This window comes from Hydra vulgaris, chromosome 12 (assembly GCF_038396675.1).
Source record: "Hydra vulgaris chromosome 12, alternate assembly HydraT2T_AEP".
NCBI lineage: Eukaryota > Metazoa > Cnidaria > Hydrozoa > Anthoathecata > Hydridae > Hydra > Hydra vulgaris.
In genome coordinates, this window is record NC_088931.1 from 59410300 (window position 1) to 59431100 (window position 20801).

Sequence of the window (20801 nt, forward strand, 5' to 3'; positions counted from 1 at the left end):
CTAAAATTAGTTATTGAATATGTGTTTAATTTTTTAAATACATAAAATAATTTTTAATCAGAATGCCACATTAATATTAGTCTTGTTTATGACTTTGATGTTTTAAGAAATTTTAGATAGTAACTATCTTAATTGTGATACCTGGAATAACATTATCAGGTAGTTCAGGTATCACAATCAACCAAATAAAAAATCCTTATTACCACTACATTTGTAGTATAATAATACTATATGTGGTAATTATGGGAGTAATCCGATAAAGCTATTACTTTAGACCAGTTTATCTTTATTGTGGTTAATAGAATATGTGGTTGCTAAGCAATTTAGGTATCCATAGCAACCCGAAATTAAAACTAATGTTACCATTGAAACCGCAATCCTCAAATAGTAAACAGTGCAAAAATGGTCCTTGAATCTTTTTTATATGAGGAGTTATTAGTTTTGTCGAGTAAAAGTAAATTCTGGCCCACTGTGTGTAGCTAAGAAATCAGCTTCTAGCTTCTTGACTTGTTCTACTTTGCAGAAAGTTTCAGATCCTAAATGAAAATTAATCTCATTATAACCCGTGGTCAATGTTCTGAGGGGAAAACATAGGTGAGATCTCTAGTAGAGCGACGTCTTTTCAGGTTGTCGGCAATTGTTTTCAGTTCATTCGAGTCTGACTCAGAATCATTCAACTCTTCATCTAGACAATTTGAATCGATTGTCCATTTCTGATGAAAGATGATGTTAGCAGTCACCGCGACTGATTTTGTGGTCGCATAAGCAGTGGATTGTACATCATATTAAACGTCCATCTAAAAATTTTCGACTAGTTCTTAACTGATTTCTTCCATAGTCTTTCAATTTTTTTTCATTTGAAGATGATTAAAAAAAAATAATCAGCTGAGGTATTTCTTGCATTTCTAAAGTAATTTTAGAAGTTGCAATAGATAGTTATAACACAAAGAACTCCAAACTTCGCTCTAGCCTTCAGTATAACCATCTTCACTATAACCTAACTTAAAGCATAGTTTAACTTTAATGGCAATGTCAAATATACGATTGCCTTTTTTATTGATGCCCGTTTCAAAACTAATATCAAGGGATTAGTTAAAACCCAACAAGCAAAACAAAAATTGATTTTAAACGCTCCGAGAAAGACTGTGATGTGTGTCAGCGAAAGGCTCATTTTTCTCAAAGGCAGCTTGATACCAATGAACAATAGCCGGTTTCTAGTAGCACCATAATTTATCACTTCATAACAAAAGAAAAAAATGAAAATAATTTCTTCAAAAAATATCTGACACCCCCCCCCCCGCCTTTCTCCAAATGAGGGGTGTGTAAATTTTGCATGGTCATAACTTTTATAACTTATAATATATTTCTACGAAATTTAAAACCTCTCGATAAATTTAAATTTAGTTTAAGATAGTAAAGTTGAAAATTTTACTACGTTAAACTTGACCTCCCCCCCTCCCTTCACATTTGGGCAGGTGGGAGGGGGACAAGAGTTTTCAGAGTTTTTTTGTTCCCTGGCCTTTGCCATCCCAAGTTTTTGCAGGGCCTCCTCATTTAGCGTAGGTATGAACATACTTAAGTTTGGAGTTTGTACAATGTGTGAAAGTGTCCTATTTGAAACATCAAAAAATCCTGCGGGCGCCTATGTATATATATATGTATATATATATATATATATATATATATATATATATATATATATATATATATATATATATATATATATATATATATATATATATATATGATATAAAGTACTAAAATAAGCCATACTACATAAAAATATTATTTAATATGCATGGTATTCCTAAGTAGTATAGCAATAATCATGGATATCAGACAGTATAATATCTTTCACTTTTTTATAGATTGGATATAGGTAAAAGTGTATTTCTTCCGCAAGAAGAAAGAAACTTCATGGTTACAGGAAGAACTAAAAGACAAATTCATGAAAAGAAATATTCATTTGATGAGTTAGTTTTACCACATTTATTTGAAATGAGAGCGATAAAAGAAAAAAATTTAGAGAAAGAGGCTTATACAGTTAAAGGACGTGAACAATCATTTGATATAATAAGTCTTGATCTGTAGATCAAGACTTTAAAAGTTGAACAAAAACGTCAGTTAATGTTCTAGCATGAACTGTCTGTAACCATGGGTATATTCTTATGACAAAAGAGCTCTCATAGTCTAGATAAAATACAAAAGTATGAAGTCTACCTTTGTTTAGAAAAACATTTTAACTGCTTTTATTAATAATTAAAATTTATTAATTATAAAAACCACAAGTGTACCGTTTTAGAAATTTTATGTTACAGTTGATTTTTTAATCCGGATGCAGATGGTATTAAATACTTATTAAATAATTATTTATTTTTTATCCATGCTTATCAAACGTACAATATCTTTAAGCTCTGTCCGCTCAATATTGTCGTCCCATTTAGCCCAATCTTCAAAACTATTAGGAATTCCTTACGTTATCCTCCTAGTTGAACTGAATGTCCCATTCCAGCATAACTAGAAATCTTTTTATGTAAAATAATAAACCTAGATAATAAAGTTATAAAACTAGACTTTTTATGTAATAGAAAATAATAAAATCAAACAAGTTAAAACACTTATAAAGCAATTTTTTTCAGAAAAAGTTATTTAATGTACTTAATACTTTTGTGCTTTTGTTTACCAAGTCAAGTTTTTTTCAAAATGCTCAATTTTTTTATAATTTTTTTTTATAAGTTCACTTATGTTTAAAGTTTTTAAAAGAAACTTAATTTTGTGTCTGCATTTAGAAATCAGTTTTTAAATTTTTTATTTGATAAACATTCTTGTTTCGCATGCAATTGTTTCATAATTTTCTTGTAGGCATAATATATACATATTTTGGAAATATTTTTATACGCAGGTGTTATTTTAACGATGGACCAATATAAAATTATCAACTTTTTTATCATTCGATTCCCATATGCTTTTTGATAGTATAACGTCTTTTGAATACTTTTTATTTAAAAGAATTGCTTATAACTGGGACAACACGTTCCATTTACCCTCTGTTAAGCCAATATATACTTATCGACTACATTTTTTGAAAAGACAATAAATTTATAAACCACGCTTTTTGATAAACTTTTTGCACTCATTGAACAATTGTTTTATTCCTTAGATTTACAATTTTCTACTATATTTTTATTTAGAATTTCTTTTTGTATAACACTTGCATTTTGCAACTGTAACTTTCTTTAACTATATAAGTTAATAATTTTATGCAATTTGCTCAAGGGTAGAAGGTGTTTATCCATCAATTTTAAAAGTGTTTTTTGTATATTAGTTGAAACATTTTCGTTATATGGTGGGTGTAAGAGGTTCACCCACTAAATAAGAGGGTGCAAGAGGTGGGTCGAATCAAGTTGTATTTTTAGTTCAATTTTGCTTTTTTTCATTCCTTTTTTTTCAGGGTCAAATTATAGTTCGAAATTTCCAAAATAACATCTTTTAAAGGCATTACCGTTAAATAACTTTCACCAAATAAGTTTTGGTTGAGCCTATTATTAATAAAACTTAAGATTTATTTTAGAATTTGAGGTGGATCGTTTGAGTTATATTAACATACAATATCTTTTGTGGTTTTTGATCTTTTATGGTTTTTTGGAAGGCTTATATAATTTTCATTGAGGTTAAATGTGACAAGAAAAATAACAATTTTTAAATTTATGTTTAATTCAATTTAAAAGCCAACTCTTTTAAAATATATCCATGTTGCCTTTTCTAATTTTATCAAACTACGGCCCAGGTATTTTAGGCATTGTAATTAAACTGTAAACAACTATTTTTTTTAAAGTAGAAAAAAAAAATTTATAAATTTGTTTTTATGTGTTAAAAATGTTTTCGGCTAAAGTCCACATGGCACCCCCTCCCCACTTGAAACCTATTCGCGCTTGCCATACATTCAAAGGTGTGTTGGCATCAATATCTCCAGCAATGACAACTGAACTGTAAATGAATGACGTACATCCAGTCTTAATAGGGAAATAGATGGGATCATGTTTTCTTAACTTGTCTTTACTCAACAAAATCGACTTGAGTCTTCCTTTTACATTTGCTAATGATGAGAGAAGTTTTAGTAGATTAAAGATCAAAAATTATGTGTGATCAACAATGACAAAGTATATTTTTTGGAATTGACTTTAATTTTAATTGAATGTGAGTTTGCTGAGAGTATTGAATTTGAATTATCAATAAATAATTGTGCTTCAGCCTATGGGTCAAAGTCCATAAGACTTCTATACAACGCCTTGTGAACGTCACAAGTCCGTATGATGTTCTTAAGATGTCCAACGAAAGTTTTGTACCCGGTGGAAATAAATTCTCGCAGAAAAATTTTTGAATAAACTAGCAGGAAAGTAAATTTCTTTCTTAATGCTTGATTTCAGTAATATGTAACGTAAAAACATCAATAAAATGAATTTATCACAAGTGCGATTCTCGAAAAAAAATGTTTCAAGGGATTAAAGGTTTTAACCTTTGTTGCCTCCTACAAATTCCCATATCCCTCCCTCACGACGCTAAACCTCAATCCGCCGCGTACACAAATTATGATGTAAATATAATAGCACACCTATCTGTTGGCCTATTTTGCCAATTTCTGCTGTTTGAAAGGTTATGGAAAAGTTACTTCGCAACTTTATGCAGACCATTTATATACCGTCATTATAATAGAAATCGTTCGTGAATGACTAATCTTTTAGAAGAATTAGACATTATTACCGAAGCTCTTAATAATCGCTGCTCTGCACTACTAGTTTATTTAGGCTTTACTTAAGCATTTAACGATGTCTTACATCTTCTTCTTCTCCTGAAACTTATTATTATTATTAACTTATTATTGGATGAAAGATTTTCTGAGCAATAAAAAATAACTTGTTATTCTTGATTACTCCTCTTCTGATTGGATAGATGTACTGAGTAGAGTTGCTTAGGGCTCCGTTATTGCTCCACTTCTTTTTTAATTTTTATAAATAACATGCATGGGTTTTTATCGAATTTCTGTGAGTTATTTGATGATGACACTCAATTAATTGCAAAAATCAAAAGCTTATCTGGTCTAGAACAAGTCCAAAAAGATATAGATGTCTTACCACTTTTGTCCAAAATTTGGAGCAAAGAACTTGATATTAATAAATGCAAAGTAATAAGATTTTATGGTGGTTTTGATGTTCTAGACTTTTTTGGTATGCTTAACTCATCAAACACTTTTATTCTTTTTGAAAATGTCGATATTGAAAAGCCACAAGCAGTTTTTTTCAATAATAAACTTAATTGGTCTGATCAAATAAATAATGCAGCATTGAAAGCTAACCAGATGCTTGGTATTCTTAAAAGATCTTTTATTGCTTGGAATCGTGATACTCGTATCAAAAGTATTGGTTATGTTGATATCGTTTGGTACCGATACCAATAATATCGTTTGGTATTGCAGCTACTGCTTTCACGAGAATTTGTATTTTATTTTTATGAACGATTAGTAATTTGAAATAGTAAATTTATATAATTGACTCATTAAGTATAATAGAAGTTCTCAAAGATTGTGTAGTATCGTATGACATTATATTTATCATTTATTTTTTCATCTGGTATCGTTATTTTAATATGTACTTACATAAATCTTTATTTGTTTTTACATCAGGCCAACAAATACAAACTTTGAAAAAATAATAGTGTTACGAGTAAAAATCTCGCGTGTGCTCATTTAGTTCTGTATATGTCAGGTATTTTTGAAGCACAACACGGTTTAAAAAAAGTAGAATATAGAGAATGTTGTTAAAATGCTAAAGGTTCGGTGAGTATGTAACACAAAACTACAAACGCAGACTACTTTTCTTTTTTTTAAGTTTAGTTTAGTTAATTTTAGTGGTCACTAATTTAAAATATTTACAACAATCCGTAATAAATTTATAGACTTTTGAAAAATCATAAATGTTTGCTATGTTTAAATTACCAACAAAGATGTGCTGCATCAGACACCCCTATACTAACAGCCTTAAGATACTTGTGCACATCTGCGACACAAGTACCGTACTTTAAGAACATAATAGAATACTGGAAACATATGTGGAGAGTGATTATTTCCAATTATCGTTTAAAAATTTTCTTTTAACCAATTTAAATGTTTATCTAGTCGATTTTTGAAAATGTTGACGGAAGTCGCGTCAATTACTATTTGCGGCAGGGTATTGCCGCAAATAGTAATTGACTATTGCAACACAACACGGTTCGTGAAGAATTTCTCTCCCTTGGCATGCAATTGAGTACTCTTTGCTGTGCAAGTCTTTTATTATGACCAAGCATAACATACTTCGATAACGAAGGACGATTGAATAATACATGAAAGTTTATTTCATCAAATCCACGCATGAACTTGAACATCAGAATTAAATCACCTCTTATTCTTCTTTCTTGTGTCGTAAGTGTCGTAAGACCTAGCATGACTCTTCGCTGCTCGGCGGTGCAATGCTTAATCTAAGGAATGGTTTTTATTGCACAATTTTAAACTTTTTCTAGCGCTTCTATGTCTGCCCGTTGGTAAGGTGACTACGCTTGGATAGCATTTTTTCAGCCTCTCTAATAAGTGGTTAGCGTTCACTGCAGCTGCTAAAACTTGAGCATTACGTTTAAGATCATTTGAGGTAAGAACTCCAAGATCTCTCTCTAACTGAGCAACTTCGATTACAAGTCGCAGGCCGTCTGATCCTGGTATCTAATAGTCTCGTTTTGATACCTTTTTTATCCGCCAGTACGCATGACTAGTAACTAAGTAAGTATGCATGACTAGTAAAGAAAAAACTAGTCATATTTTCTTGAACCCCTTTCCCCCTTGTCAAAAATTTCTAGACACCCCCCACCCCACCCCCTCCCACTCTATTTTGCTGACGTAATTAATGGACAACCCCTAAGAGTTATTTTAATAAGAATATAAGATCTTTCATATTATCATTTCAGTTTCAAAAATTTTATGACGCTTTCTTATGTTTTTAATTACTTTTGAAATTAGAAAAAAAAAATTAACAATGCCTCTGATCTAAAACAAGGCATTACGCGTTTATTATTACATTCAACCGTTATTACATATTAAAATTTGTTGGTTAATCTAATTTAGTTATTTTTTTTTTAAGCTAATGTTGCTAAAAGTTTAATTAGAGGTTAAATTAGTTTAACCTCTTAGCTATAACCGCGATACGCACACTGTTTTTACACGGTGCGGTAGCAATAAAAAATAAGACGAGAAATCTCTTTTCTAGAATACGTCAATTAACCGATAAAAAAATGACGTGAATGCAAACGAACAAAGTTCACCTTTAAAAATCAAGATTAATGATATATACTTTAGACTCTTTTCTTATCTGCTTTGATAATTGCATAAAAATTTCAAAACATTGTTTATAATAGATAATTCAATATAGGAGATTTAAAAAAGCATAAAAGATTATTGTGTAATACTAAAGGGCTCATTTTACTACGTCGTAACTTTTGTTTAGGTTATTTAAAAAACAAGGCGGTGAAGCACGTGACCATTTTTTTAAATTTGTATAAAAGTTAATAACAATGAAAATCGTTTGATCTGGGAAAGGCTTTGCGCAACTAGGACTCGGGTGAGTTTTTTAGATAAACTTTGCTTCGACTTTTTTTTTTAACGTATTGATTTTTTTTATTGTATATATAAAGTATTATTTTTTTTAATGTATTGATAATAGTTATTACGAGATAAACAAAATTAGCTTGCGTGCACTTTTGTTTTAGTAAATTTAAGTTCAAGTTTACTCTCTTAATAATAATAATAATGAATAATATTAGTGCTGTTAAATTAAAAATAATGCGTATTTTAAACTTAAAAATATTTCAAATTAAAACAAGCGAGTCTTATTTTTACACTTTCTCTGCAACCCTAATCATTTTTTTTTTACACTAACCATATAATACACTAAACATCTTGCTGTAATAATTTTAAATAAATTTTAATATTTTTTTATTATTTGATAATATCGTTTTCTTCATTAAAATACGATTTAGCGGCAAGCTAAATTTTGCGGTTCGAGGCAGTTGCTAGGCATCCAATGCCAATGCCATGTTTAGAGGTGGCGGGGACCTATAGGCATCGTAGATTTTAGTTACTTTAAAGTCGACGTAGATTATGTAGTAGATCAGTTTAATTTCGATGTCAGTTTTGTTGGTTTTGTATCGAGTGATTCCTGCTATTAGTTAAACCAAACTGGTTTAGAGGATCCTCTTATCCATTCTCCTAGGAGAATGGGTTAGGTGCCAAAATAACAAATTAGGCACCCTAGGATAAGGATAATAAGGTCTTTATCCAAATGATATGATGACTCCCACAAAGTGTTACGAAGGTAAGGATAAGCTTATGATGTTTAAAAAAAGGATTTAAATTGTTAGAATAAAAATAAAATTAGTCAAAAAAGTACTTTTTCATTAAAAATAATTTAAAACTTGTATGATGCAAAACTTCCATATTAACTTTAATTTGAGTTAACTTAGTTATTTAAATTATTGGTTTTTATGCTGTGGTTTGATAGAAACTTTTAAATTGATGCATAATTTTATTGATTCCATTTTTATTTTGTGAATCATAAAATAAAAATGCAACACTAAATATAATCTAATGTTTATTATGTTAGTATAGTGTGGTCTTTTTTTTCTTGATGTTAAATGAGACCGTTTCTCAAAAAGATAAAATGGTTAGAATTTCTGAGCATAAATAACCAAAAAAGTTTACCCCCTTCTGTTTTTTAAATATACCTTAAACACATACCTTGGACAATTCAAAGCACAACTAAAGAGGCTTGACATAATGCAAAAGCAATGTGTTCAAATTATCTGTCACAAACCTTGGAACACCCATTCTGCTCCCCTTTCAAACGAACTAAAGCTTGACACCTTAGAAAAGAGAAGAAATGTTCATGCAACAAAAATAGTCAAGTCTGCTTTATCACGAATATTCATCTATGGCTAACATATTTATAATAAATGAAAACTCAAACCTTATAATTAAAAAAGAAACAAAGCGTCAAGGAAAGAAAGGCTTCGATATTCATTATTACTCCCAGGGATGCAGAGTCCCAAAAAGGACTCCGGATTTGAAAGTCACAAAAAGATTACTTTATCCTAGTTTTTGGTATCCAGGAGCTCTAAAAATATAAATAAGTTTATGGACTACTAATAGGAAAAAAGTTAAGACTTTTAGGTTAGAGGAACAATCATTTTTTGAGCCCGGAGTCCTTAAGTATAATGGCGGCAAGAACTCCAGGACTCCGGGCCTAAAAACAATAAGTTTCAATTCTTTAAATCTCATAAATTTTTTTCTTGTCGCAGATCATAAGTCAACACACATGTTTAGAGCTTCTGGACACTACAGACTTGGAAAAAGTAGAGATATAAAGCCGGAGTCCTTTTGGGATTCCGCATCCCTGATTACTCATAACTTAATTAGTGGTTGTTTGCAGCATTTGTTGAGAGTTAATGTATTTAAAAAAAAAAATGTATTCAAATCCTTGTTGACGTGTTTCCCAAAAGTTCCCACAATGGTTCAGTGTGTCTAATGCAGTATTTATTATTATATATGTTTTTTTTTTTAATTTAATGTATATTTACATATATAGAAAGTTTTGTGACAATTAAAAACTTTGTGGCAATTAAAAACTTGCTTATAAAATTTTAAATTTGCTTTATTTAAATTTTAAACTTTTAAATATAATCTAAAGCTTTTAAATAAAGTTTAAAACTTTTAAGTGTAAATAAATATAACTGTAATGGTTAAATATTTACTTTTTATACAACTTTTTAAAAAGGTTTTTTCAAAACAAAACAAACATCTATTCAAATAAAACTATATTATTGAGAAAAAAAATAAATAGTTCAAACATTTATTTGTTTATTGTAACTAATTGCTTTGGAATGGCTTTTTATCAATCAATATAGACACATCCTGAGAAATGTCTTAATGAATGAATTGTACCTATTCAAATATTTTCTTTCTATTCAAGTCATTTAATAACATTAAATGATCAAAGTTTTTTAATTTTAGCTCTTGTATAAACTTATTATTGTTCAAGTAAACATGTGTGAAAGTTGTGTTAAAAGTTTTTTTATTCCTCATTTTAATCAGTATCTTTATAAATTATTTTATTCAATTTCATTTGCATACTAAATTATATAATTATAAGTATAAAGTATTTAAAAAAGTAATTAAAATATTTAAAAAAGTAATTGAAACTCTTCTTTTTCTTTTGCTAGTAAAACGAAACGATACACTAATCAAAAACAAAAATGGTAAGACCAATTATTTTTATCTGTTTTACTACAACTGATTTTATAAATATATATATGTATATACATATTAGTAGAAAATCACTTAACAAAATTTTTCTTTCATTTTACACTGTGTTTCATAAACTAAGATTCATCAGAAATGCATTTCTGATGAATCTTTGTTGATGAAACACACTGTAAAATGAAAAAAAAAATTTGTTAAGTGATTTTTTACTAATATATAATTACTCTGTTCTTTTAAGAACATTGAGCACTCTATTGTGTAGAATACATTTTAAAGTTGTTTAAATATATATATATATATATATATATATATATATATATATATATATATATATATATATATATATATATATATGTATATATATATATGTATGTATGTATATATATATATATATATATGTATGTGTATATATATATATATATATATATATATATATATATATATATATATATATATATATATATATATATATATATATATATATGTATATGTATATATATATGTATGTATATAAAATAGAAAGGGAGAATGCTTTTATATAATTATATTTTAAAATTAATGTTTGAATTTCAATAACTACCAGTTTAATATATTTTTTTATAACCTGCAATTTCTTAATTTTAGAGTTAAATTAATGTTTGAATGTGTTATTTTGAGTCAGCAGTTGATACATTTTGTTTTTTTCTGTATTTTCTATATTCTGCAATTTTCAAATTCACCATTTTTTCCAGTTTAACCAAACGCAAGCATTTTCTTTTTCCAATCAGAAATTATATTTTGATGCTTAAAGTTAAGATTTAAGCCATCATGTATTAATTTATTAAACTTATATGATATTTAAAGCAGTGTATTTTATATTTATTAATAGGCTGAAAAATAGTGTATTTTGTTAAAGCAAAGCCATCGACATGTTATTATAAATCTATTTCGATTTTTGGTTTTAGTATGTCACAATAAAACTTTAAGGTGGTAATTACAGTAATTAGAAAAAATATTTGTATTATAATTTGTATAAGAAAGCTAAAAAAGTTTTTTAAAATTGAAAAAAAAATGGGGTAAAGGGTGATGAAGATTTTTTAGCAACCGTTCACAATTTATGATTGGAATTTTGGCTGGTGACATTATGTATGTCATTGTCTCATGGATTAAAAGATTTATGTTAGGTCTCAAACTCAATAAATTATTCACATTTTTGTAAATTTCGGTATAAATGGAATAATTTAATGAGACCTTGTCTCCTTAAAATATTAAAAAATACTAAACAAGAGAAGCAGTAAAGATTATTCTAGTTTACATTGTAAATACTAATACAATAAATAAGTGGGCCAAATTTCAAATCAATTTGATAATCAGTTTTGAAAATATCTCCGTCGCCAGCCCAAAAAACACAATTTTAAGAAAAATGCAAGTAAAAAAACAAAGTAAATAAAGTTCAAAATTATTCACTTTTTTTTTTCACTATGTTTTTCGGTAAAATGAATTTTATAATAAAGTTATAATCTTCATTTATAATTTAAAGATCCTGCACAACTTCTTCATTCGATAACTTATTAAAGGAGGATGAGCTTGGAATATTTTCAATTGAACTTCAGTCTATAAGTTAAGCAGTGGTTTCTTTAAAAATGTTAACCCTTTTATCACTGTTTTTATGAAACTTTGATTTTTCATTTGGTAAAGCTTTTTTGAGGATACTTTTCTTTTTGATCTATTTTTATCAGTCAGTACAGAGTATAATTTCATTACAAAAATGCATGGCAAGGGAAAAATTATACCGTTGCTATGGATGAAAATTGCTACTAACTCGTTTAAACAAAGATTAGATGCAGATACCAAAGCTTTTTTTGCAATCCAAGAAAAATAAGAAATCTGTTGTGATTTTATTGATATAAAAATGAATTTTTGAAAAAATGATTTTTTCAATTTTAATTACTATACAACCCCCTTAAAAAGTCAAATTATTAAAACCAACAACTTTTAGTAAAACAGCTAATAAAGAAACCTTACATTTTTTGTTTATTTTTAAGGTTGTTCAAGGAACAGTTAAACCACATGCTTCATTTAACTCACGTGAAGATGCTGAAACATTGCGTAAAGCCATGAAGGGGATCGGTTGGTTTAATAATTTATATATTTGCTGTTTAATTTTTGTATTTAGTTTGATTTTTAAATATTATTTGGATAATATTTATTACTTGTTTTTGATGTTTACTTTATTCTTATATTTACTAAAATATTTATAATAATATAATTAATAATGTTATATATATATATATATATATATATATATATATATTTATATATATATATATATATATATATATATATATATATATATATATATATATATTTATGGGCAGTTCCACAGCGGAAAATAAAAAAGTAGTCAAATTTTACTCTCTTTTTCTAATCTCAAAAGTATTGAACACATTCATTAAAAATAATTAACAAAGGAAATTTTAAAAAACTGGTGGTACTCTTCCTGAGTGATTTTTCATAACATTCATGAAAGTTATGAAAAATCACTCAGGAAGAGTGATGATGTATTGTTATACATATTATGACGTATTGTACACACTATTTGTAAGGTACCGATGAAAAATCTATTACTCATATTCTGGCAACTCGTTCTAATGCACAGCGTCAACAGATTAAAACTGATTACACTACACTCTTTGGAAAAGTTTGTTTTTTTTAGTTTTTAATTTCTAAAAATATTAGGATTTAAGTCGTTTGAATTTATACATTTTCTTACTTTTTTGCATAATTTTTAGCATTTAGAAGATGAATTAAAAAGTGAATTAAGTGGTAATTATGAAGAAGCAGCTTTGGCTTTATTAAGGAAACCTGATGAATTTCTTGCTGAGCAACTTCATGCTGCTATGAAGGTATTTTGGGGATTATTATTTTACTCAATATTTACACTATCATAGCATAGTAGTCATAGTATGATATCATTTTATCATTTAAAATTAAAAACAGACAAGAAGACTTCATTTTTAAGAGTTCTGGAGCTCAAATTGTTTAGCAACTTTTAAACAGAAAAAAAAAGTCTTAAGGAGTATTTAAATCTATTGATATGCAAACAAAGTGCAAAGTTCCTATTTACAATAATACTTAAGGAATCTATGTTTAACACTGACAGACTTTAGTTTTTTGAGAGTTCTGTATTTTTTTTTAATGGATTCTAAAAGTTGGATCTTTATTTATTTTAAACTCAGAACTCTTTTTAAAACTTCCTGTTTTTTTTAGAACACTTCAATTATTTTGTATTTTAAAAGTATATTTTTAAGTTTTTATTTATATTTTTAAAAGTATGTTTTTGTAAAAAAATATATTTTAAAAGTTTAGTGTAATTTTAAGTGTAATAAATAATAAGAGCTAGCTTCACTTGTAATAACTTGATTTATGTTAAATTATATTAAATTATGTTAAATTATGCTTTTTCATTCATTTTTAACATTTAAATGGGATAAGTTGCTTTAGAATTTGCTGCCTGAATTATACATAATCTTTTTCTATATTAGTTCATTGCATAGTATAGATAGACATATATAGAAGTTAAAAACTAAAATTTATTATAAAGATTTTTATTTAACTTAGAAAATATTTTGAAATTAAATGTGATTTTGAAGTTAAGAAAATTTTTAAAAATGTTTATTGTTTAGGAAAAGAGTTTTTTATTGTGTTATAAAAACTTGTGTTTCTGAATTTTATTCTTCTAAAAAGTGGTGTTATTTTTAGTTTTTTTTTCAGCTAAAAAAATAAATTTAAGTAATGTACTTTTATTTTTAATAAAATATTTTTATAGGGGCTTGGAACTGATGAAAACGCATTGATTGATATACTTTGCACACAGAGCAATGCACAAATACATGCTATTAAGGCTGCATTCAAACTATGTTAGACTTCAGCTTTTTAAATACAATTTTAACATTAAATTTGTTTTCTATTTTTGTTTTGTTTTACTTATACTGTTTTTTTTCTTCCAGTGTACAAAGAAGACCTAGAGAAAGAGATAAAAAGTGAAACATCTGGAAATTTTCAGAGATTACTTGTTTCTATGCTTCAGGTGTTTTATATTTATTTTGTTTGTATGTTGTTTTTTTTTAAACTCAAAACCCTAACTGGTATCATTCCATGGGGAGAGGGGCGGCATTTTATATCAATTATTGGTAGTTTTAAGTTATTCAAATTCTGTTATTAAACATGCTAAGACAGATATGTTGCACATATCTTAGCATGCCTAGTAATGCTTTTTAAAATTACATTTTTTTTTTTTTTTTTTTACTAAAGTTTATGATCAGTTCAAAATATGAATTTAATTTGTTGCAACACATTTTCTTAGTAATATGTTAAAATATATTGGTTTGATAAAGTATATTTTGTAATTATGTGAAGAAAAGTTTGTTGATTGTGTTGTGTTCTAATTTTTTGCTTACTTTGTTCCAGGGAGGCCGAAAAGAAGATGAGCCTGTTAATGCTGCTCATGCTGCTGAGGATGCAGCAGTAAGTTTTATTATTTATGTTACACCTTTATTAGAAACTAAATTCTCAAGTTGTTGCGTAGAAAACAAATTTTGAATTTTCTAAAGTTTTTGTCTAAAATATACATGTTTTGTGTTTTATTCAAACTGTTTTTAAAGTGGTACATGTAGCAAACAGATGTACTATTCTTTGTTTACTGTAGTTTTTTAAGTATAGTAATATTTATTAGTATGGTTACTTGGATCTATCTAATTGTCATTAGTTGTTGCAGGAAACCTTTTATTGTTGTTACTATGTTACAAAGTATTAAAAATAGTAATTTTCTAAGTATTAACCTATTTTTATTCATTACATAATGTATAGTTTTAAAATTTTGTATGTTTATTATAGTTTATCATTATTGGTAAAGGTGTGATATAATTTAATTGCAAATGCAAATTTTTGTTCAGGCCATTTATCATGCTGGTGAAGGACAAATTGGAACTGATGAGTCAAGGTTTTTAAAGTTTATTAAATTATATCAAGATGAGATTTTATTAAATTCAGTAAACATCATAAAAATTCTTTTTAAATATTTTTGTTATTAAAATTTATGGCAATTTTGTCATAACTAAAGTAAAACAAAACCGTGGGGGCAATTTTTTTACATAGGCACATAAACTTTTTTTTTTTCAATTATGATTATTATATTTCCAGATTTAATGCCGTACTTGCAACAAGAAGTTACCCACAACTCCATCAAATTTTTCATGAATATTCAAAGGTATTTATTGAATTATTAAATTCAATATTAAAACTGAGTAATGTTCAATATCTCAAAAATAGTTGTAAAAAATTTAAACAGTTCTTGAATGTTTAGTTCATTTTTAGATTTCTAACAAGACTATTTTACAAGCCATTGAAAGTGAATTCTCTGGTGATATTAAAAATGGTTTGCTAGCAATAGGTTAGTTAAAATAATTTTAATTAGAAAATTATTAATTCAATAATTTCAGTTATTAATTTACTTATTTTCTCAGAAATTATTGTGTAAACATTTTCATTTGTATTATTTTTAGTGAAGTCTGTTGAAAACAGATTCGCTTATTTTGCAGAAAGACTCCATCATGCAATGAAAGTAGGGTTCCGTTTTGTTAACTTTTTGTAAACAATAAATTTGTTTTTAAACTTGAGTGCGAAATAGGTTAATAAGTTTATATAACCCATTTTTTCAATTTAAAATTAAGAAATGAAATATGCTTTCTAGGAAGTTAAAATATTTATTTAGGGTTTAGGAACAAGTGACAAAACTCTAATTCGAATTTTGGTTTCCCGATCAGAAATTGATTTAGCAAATATCAAAGAAACTTTTCAGGCCATGTATGGAAAAAGCCTATATGAATTTATTGCAGTAAGTTGCTGCTTTTAGTATTGTGTTTTTCAAACGTTGGAGTATCAATAGAAACAACATGTTGCATTCCACATAGTTTTTTATTTTTTCTACTTTTTTGGCCGTTATTTAATTGTTTAAGACTTTATTTAAGGCATTCTTTTCGCTGTTTTTAATTTAATTTAAATAGCAAGTTAAGATGAATTTTTAAAATCGAGCACTCCAGCTTAAAAATGACCATCCGTCCAGCGCTTTTTTGTGCGCTGACATACAAATATATGTGTGTATATATATATATATATATATATATATATATATATATATATATATATATATATATATATATATATATATATTTTATATATATATATATATATATATATATATATATATATATATATATATATATATATATATATATATATATATATATATATATATATATATATATATATATATATATATATATATATATATATATATATACATACATACATTTATATACACACACAAACACACAAATACATACACACACATTGCATACAATATTTTAATGAATAATTTTTCTATAAATCAAAATTTTAAAATGTTAAATCTTTTCAAATTAAACAATGTAATATAAAAGCATTGAAATTTTCATAGGTTTTAATGAAATTAATTTATTCCAGGATGATTGCTCTGGTGATTACAAAGATCTTCTTTTACAAATCACTGGACATTAATTTGTTGAAGATTGATTTTAGCTCTTTCACATTAAATACTTGTCAAAAAATATTTTGATTCTTTTTTTATAAATATACATGTATAATATTGTATTGGTGGTTAGCCTTTTATTTTGTAATTCTTTTTTACTTTGAATCTTGTAATTATTTTTATTATATTTATGATTTGAGTAATGAAAATTGACTTTTATTTTATTTTTAATGTTAGACATATCTATTGTTTCAATGTAAGCATCTTGTGGTATTAATGGTTGTTAGTTGGGTAAAATGGTTGTGGTATTAATGGTTGTTAGTACTTTTTAATGATGCTATATAAAATGCAAGCATTAAAAACATTGAGAATCATTGTTTTTTGGCGGTGTATTTGATTCTCGAAAGTCGATTTATTGTTTTTATGACTATGACCTCCCCAAACTATATTCTAATAATTTAAGATAATCTTTCAATATTGATAAAACTTTATGAATTTCCTTCCACCCTTATTTCAAAAAACACCCACTGCCAAATGATATGACTTGTTTTTTTTTAACAATTTATCCAACGAATAAATTCTGATGCAAACCTCTTGTGGGAAAAGCATAACGAAAACTTGGGCAGTAAAATATTTAGGAGTATTGGAATATTATGCAAAAGAAGTAACTTTTAAATTTTCAATTTTAATCTTAGTAAAACAAGAAACATCCTAAATAAATAGACTTTAACACATTAAATAAATAGACTATATCATTCTTTTATCTGTTGCGACTTAAACTATGAAAACATAGTGTGCGGTACTTCAAATAAAATATATAGGGTAACTACATAATTTCGCCCATCACTCGATCCTGCCCACGATCTTTAACTGCTTATATGTCAGTTAACTCACACGCTGTGCCATCAAAAAGACGTTCATTTAGAGCAGCAAACCAACCTTATAAACATCAAAACAACTTTGACCTCAAAAGAATCGTAATTAAAAAAGTTGAAAAAAAAATTTTTGATTTTCGGTAATTTTTTTGCTACCTAATTTGCCGAACTCAAACCAGCTAATGCAATTCTACCAAAATAATTATTTATTGTGCATTTTAGATTATAATTTAATTTTTTTCTCCACTTTTTTTCTCTGATTGTAATAACATTTACAATCGTTTGAAATGGTAGAATATGCATAAAATTGTTTTCTGCTCAACCTACCAAATTAACTCAATCTCGCCTTCAGAATAAATATATTGCCGCCCAATGCATTCAATCTCTCCCGTGTGGGCGATAATAGATGCAGCATGTTATATTATATATTACGCTACCAGCAGTTTTAACAAAAAAAAATATTTCGCTGTGACCCTTATTATTTTTTGATTAAATTGGGATGACATATTTAAAAAATAATTGAAATTGAAAATCATAAAATTTCGTTAAGATACATATTAAGAACATAATGTCATTTAATGCTTTCAAAGAAGTATATTTAATCTGTATTTTTATTCTATATATTATTGAGGTAATTATTTTATAAATTAGTTACCCTTGATTCAACATCCTTGGCATTAGCGTAAAATTGACTTGATATTGTCAATTTTATGCTAATGCCAAGTTTACTTGATAATTGTTTTGACAAAAATTGATGGTATCCGCGTTAATGTATTTTTGATTGTCTTTAGTAAGCTTATATACGCAATATTTCTGTGTATTATTAATAAGGAAATTAAGGAAAAAATAAATTGCTAATTACAGTAATATGGCTCTGCGTTGAGTATTAACTAATAGTAGAAAATGCTCATGTTCATCAAAACAAAATGAATTAGCTAGAAGAAAAACAAAGAAAATATCGCAAATTAGTAAACTTTGTCTGCTATTGCATTTTTTTTCCTGATAATAGTTAATGGCAAAAAAGAATTTAGAATTGATTTATATAATTTTATCTTTTTATGCTATGTTTTTTTTTTTTTTTATAATAGTGTTTAGAAATAATAGGTATTATACTTCGTTTGTTGTATTTATTTTTAATTTTAAAACTAATGTTTTAGTTATTAAAATAACTGTTATATATTTTTCAATAAATAAGTTGTAAAGTATACGTATACATTACGGCTCTTGTAAATACGTGCTCTTTAATTAATTAATTTTTTTTTTCTTTTAGTTTTTCTCGTTTACTTGATTATTACTCTTAACATGAATATTGTTTTGTTCTATTTGTATGTTTAAATGTTCTGTTTAAATGTTTAAATCTGCTTTGATGCATTGAGAATTCATTAACTAACTAGGCACTCCAACTATTAAACTTGCGCTCACTCTTATCTCTTGTATTTTGTTATGTGTAATATTTTTCCTAATGCATTTCCAAAATATCATGCCTGAAGCCTTAAGGTGCTTTTTGCAGGAAGTAACTCCTTTTTATTACTCCAGGTCAGGTCAAGTTCAGGATCATCACGATCACCCTGCTACAGGTATTATGTAATCCAGTACCACCTGCCTCATGTATTTCTGCCTTGTAGAGTGTGCTTTCAGGCAAAGGCAAGGAGAAACAAACTCCAACTTAAAAATCCCTTGCCTTGGGGTTCTTGTTTGAATAAAGGCTAGAGATGGTGTCTCGATAAAAATATTAATCTTGGGCAGATATTAATTGCATCCACCTTAAATTCCCCTGCCTTATGGCTCTTGGTTGAAAAAAGGCTAGAGATGGTGTCTCAATAAAAATAATCCTCTTGGGCAGATGTTAACTGCATCTAGTTACGGTCTTGTAGGAGGCCTCCTAGCCAAAAACTTTAGGGATAAGCAGAATAATTCTGCATCTTCCTCCTTTATAGTGGCTATGCAACTTTTCCTGTTATCTACTAATGAAGCTCTAAAACTCAGTTTACTGGTTCTGAGACCGGCTGGTAGTAAGGTTTCTCAAACTCTCTGGTAGCTCTCAAAGAGGCTGATTCCATCAACAGCTGCAAAATATCAGAGTATTAACAGTGCCATGTCACGTATGGATGGTGTCCCTGTTAATGCTTTTGGTACGCATTGTCGAGGCCACATAAGCCCAATTTTACGACTTAGGGTTAATTAACAGGACTGAGAAAATTGCATAGCTTTAGAGGCCGTGCTCTATCTATGAATGAATCAAGTTCTCTTTAAACTTAAATATGCCAAAATTAAATCAAAATATTTAACATAAAAAACCATCCCTATCACCTAATTGTTTTAATATATCTTTTCCTAATATTTGTGGTCTGCAAAGCTACCTTCCCTCAGTTGAATCTTACATCTTGCAAAGTTCACCAGACTTGCTAGCTCTTAGTGAGACTAATCTAAATTCTGGTATTCTTTCTTCTGATCTCAATGTTGATAGGTACTATTCTTTAACTAGCAAAGGCTCCAATAGTCACATGGTAGGCTTGGGGGTATACATACGCATCAATTTATCTATTTGTCGTGGAATCATGTTCGAATCCTTTGACCATTCCTTTATGTGCTTCCGCTTAGCACTTCATCACCTTTCTCTGTGTTCTTTATTGTTCTCCTTCTTCCCAAGACTGAATTTTTTTAGATATAATTTCTGATCGAAATGACCATACTCTCTCTTTTTACCCCTCAGCCAATATTGTTGTTATTAGTGACTTTAATGCTCATCACACTGAATGGCTTGGCACTAACGCCACCGATCCTGCTGGCACTAAAGTCTATAACTTTTGCATTTCTTAAATTCAGTTTCTTTTTTTTTTCTCCCCTAGGTGGTTCTGACCATGCAATGATCTTTTTAAATCTTTCATCTCGTTCTTTATTTTCCGATTTACCCTATCATTGCACTTCTTACTACTACTTTTAGCTGATTGGGACTCTTTCTGTGATTTTCTCTGTGACGGTTCTTGGACTGATGTCTTTTCCCCCTCAGCTAAAAAATGCGCCTCCTACAAAATCTCCT

The 20801-nt window shown here is 27.7% G+C and overlaps 1 protein-coding gene across 1 annotated transcript; it reads left to right on the forward strand.

Annotated features, from left to right (window-relative positions):
* Positions 1-10299: 10299 nt before the first annotated feature.
* On the forward strand, positions 10300-17109 carry LOC100203975 (annexin-B12; the record flags this gene model as incomplete). The annotated part of the gene is given in 13 exon segments (NM_001309770.1): positions 10300-10335; positions 12364-12448; positions 12925-13019; positions 13111-13224; positions 14148-14238; positions 14329-14408; positions 14789-14845; positions 15274-15320; positions 15521-15587; positions 15695-15770; positions 15883-15941; positions 16092-16214; positions 16862-17109. Coding segments are annotated over 13 exon segments (951 nt in total). The 3' UTR covers positions 16916-17109.
* Between the last annotated feature and the right edge of the window lie 3692 nt (positions 17110-20801).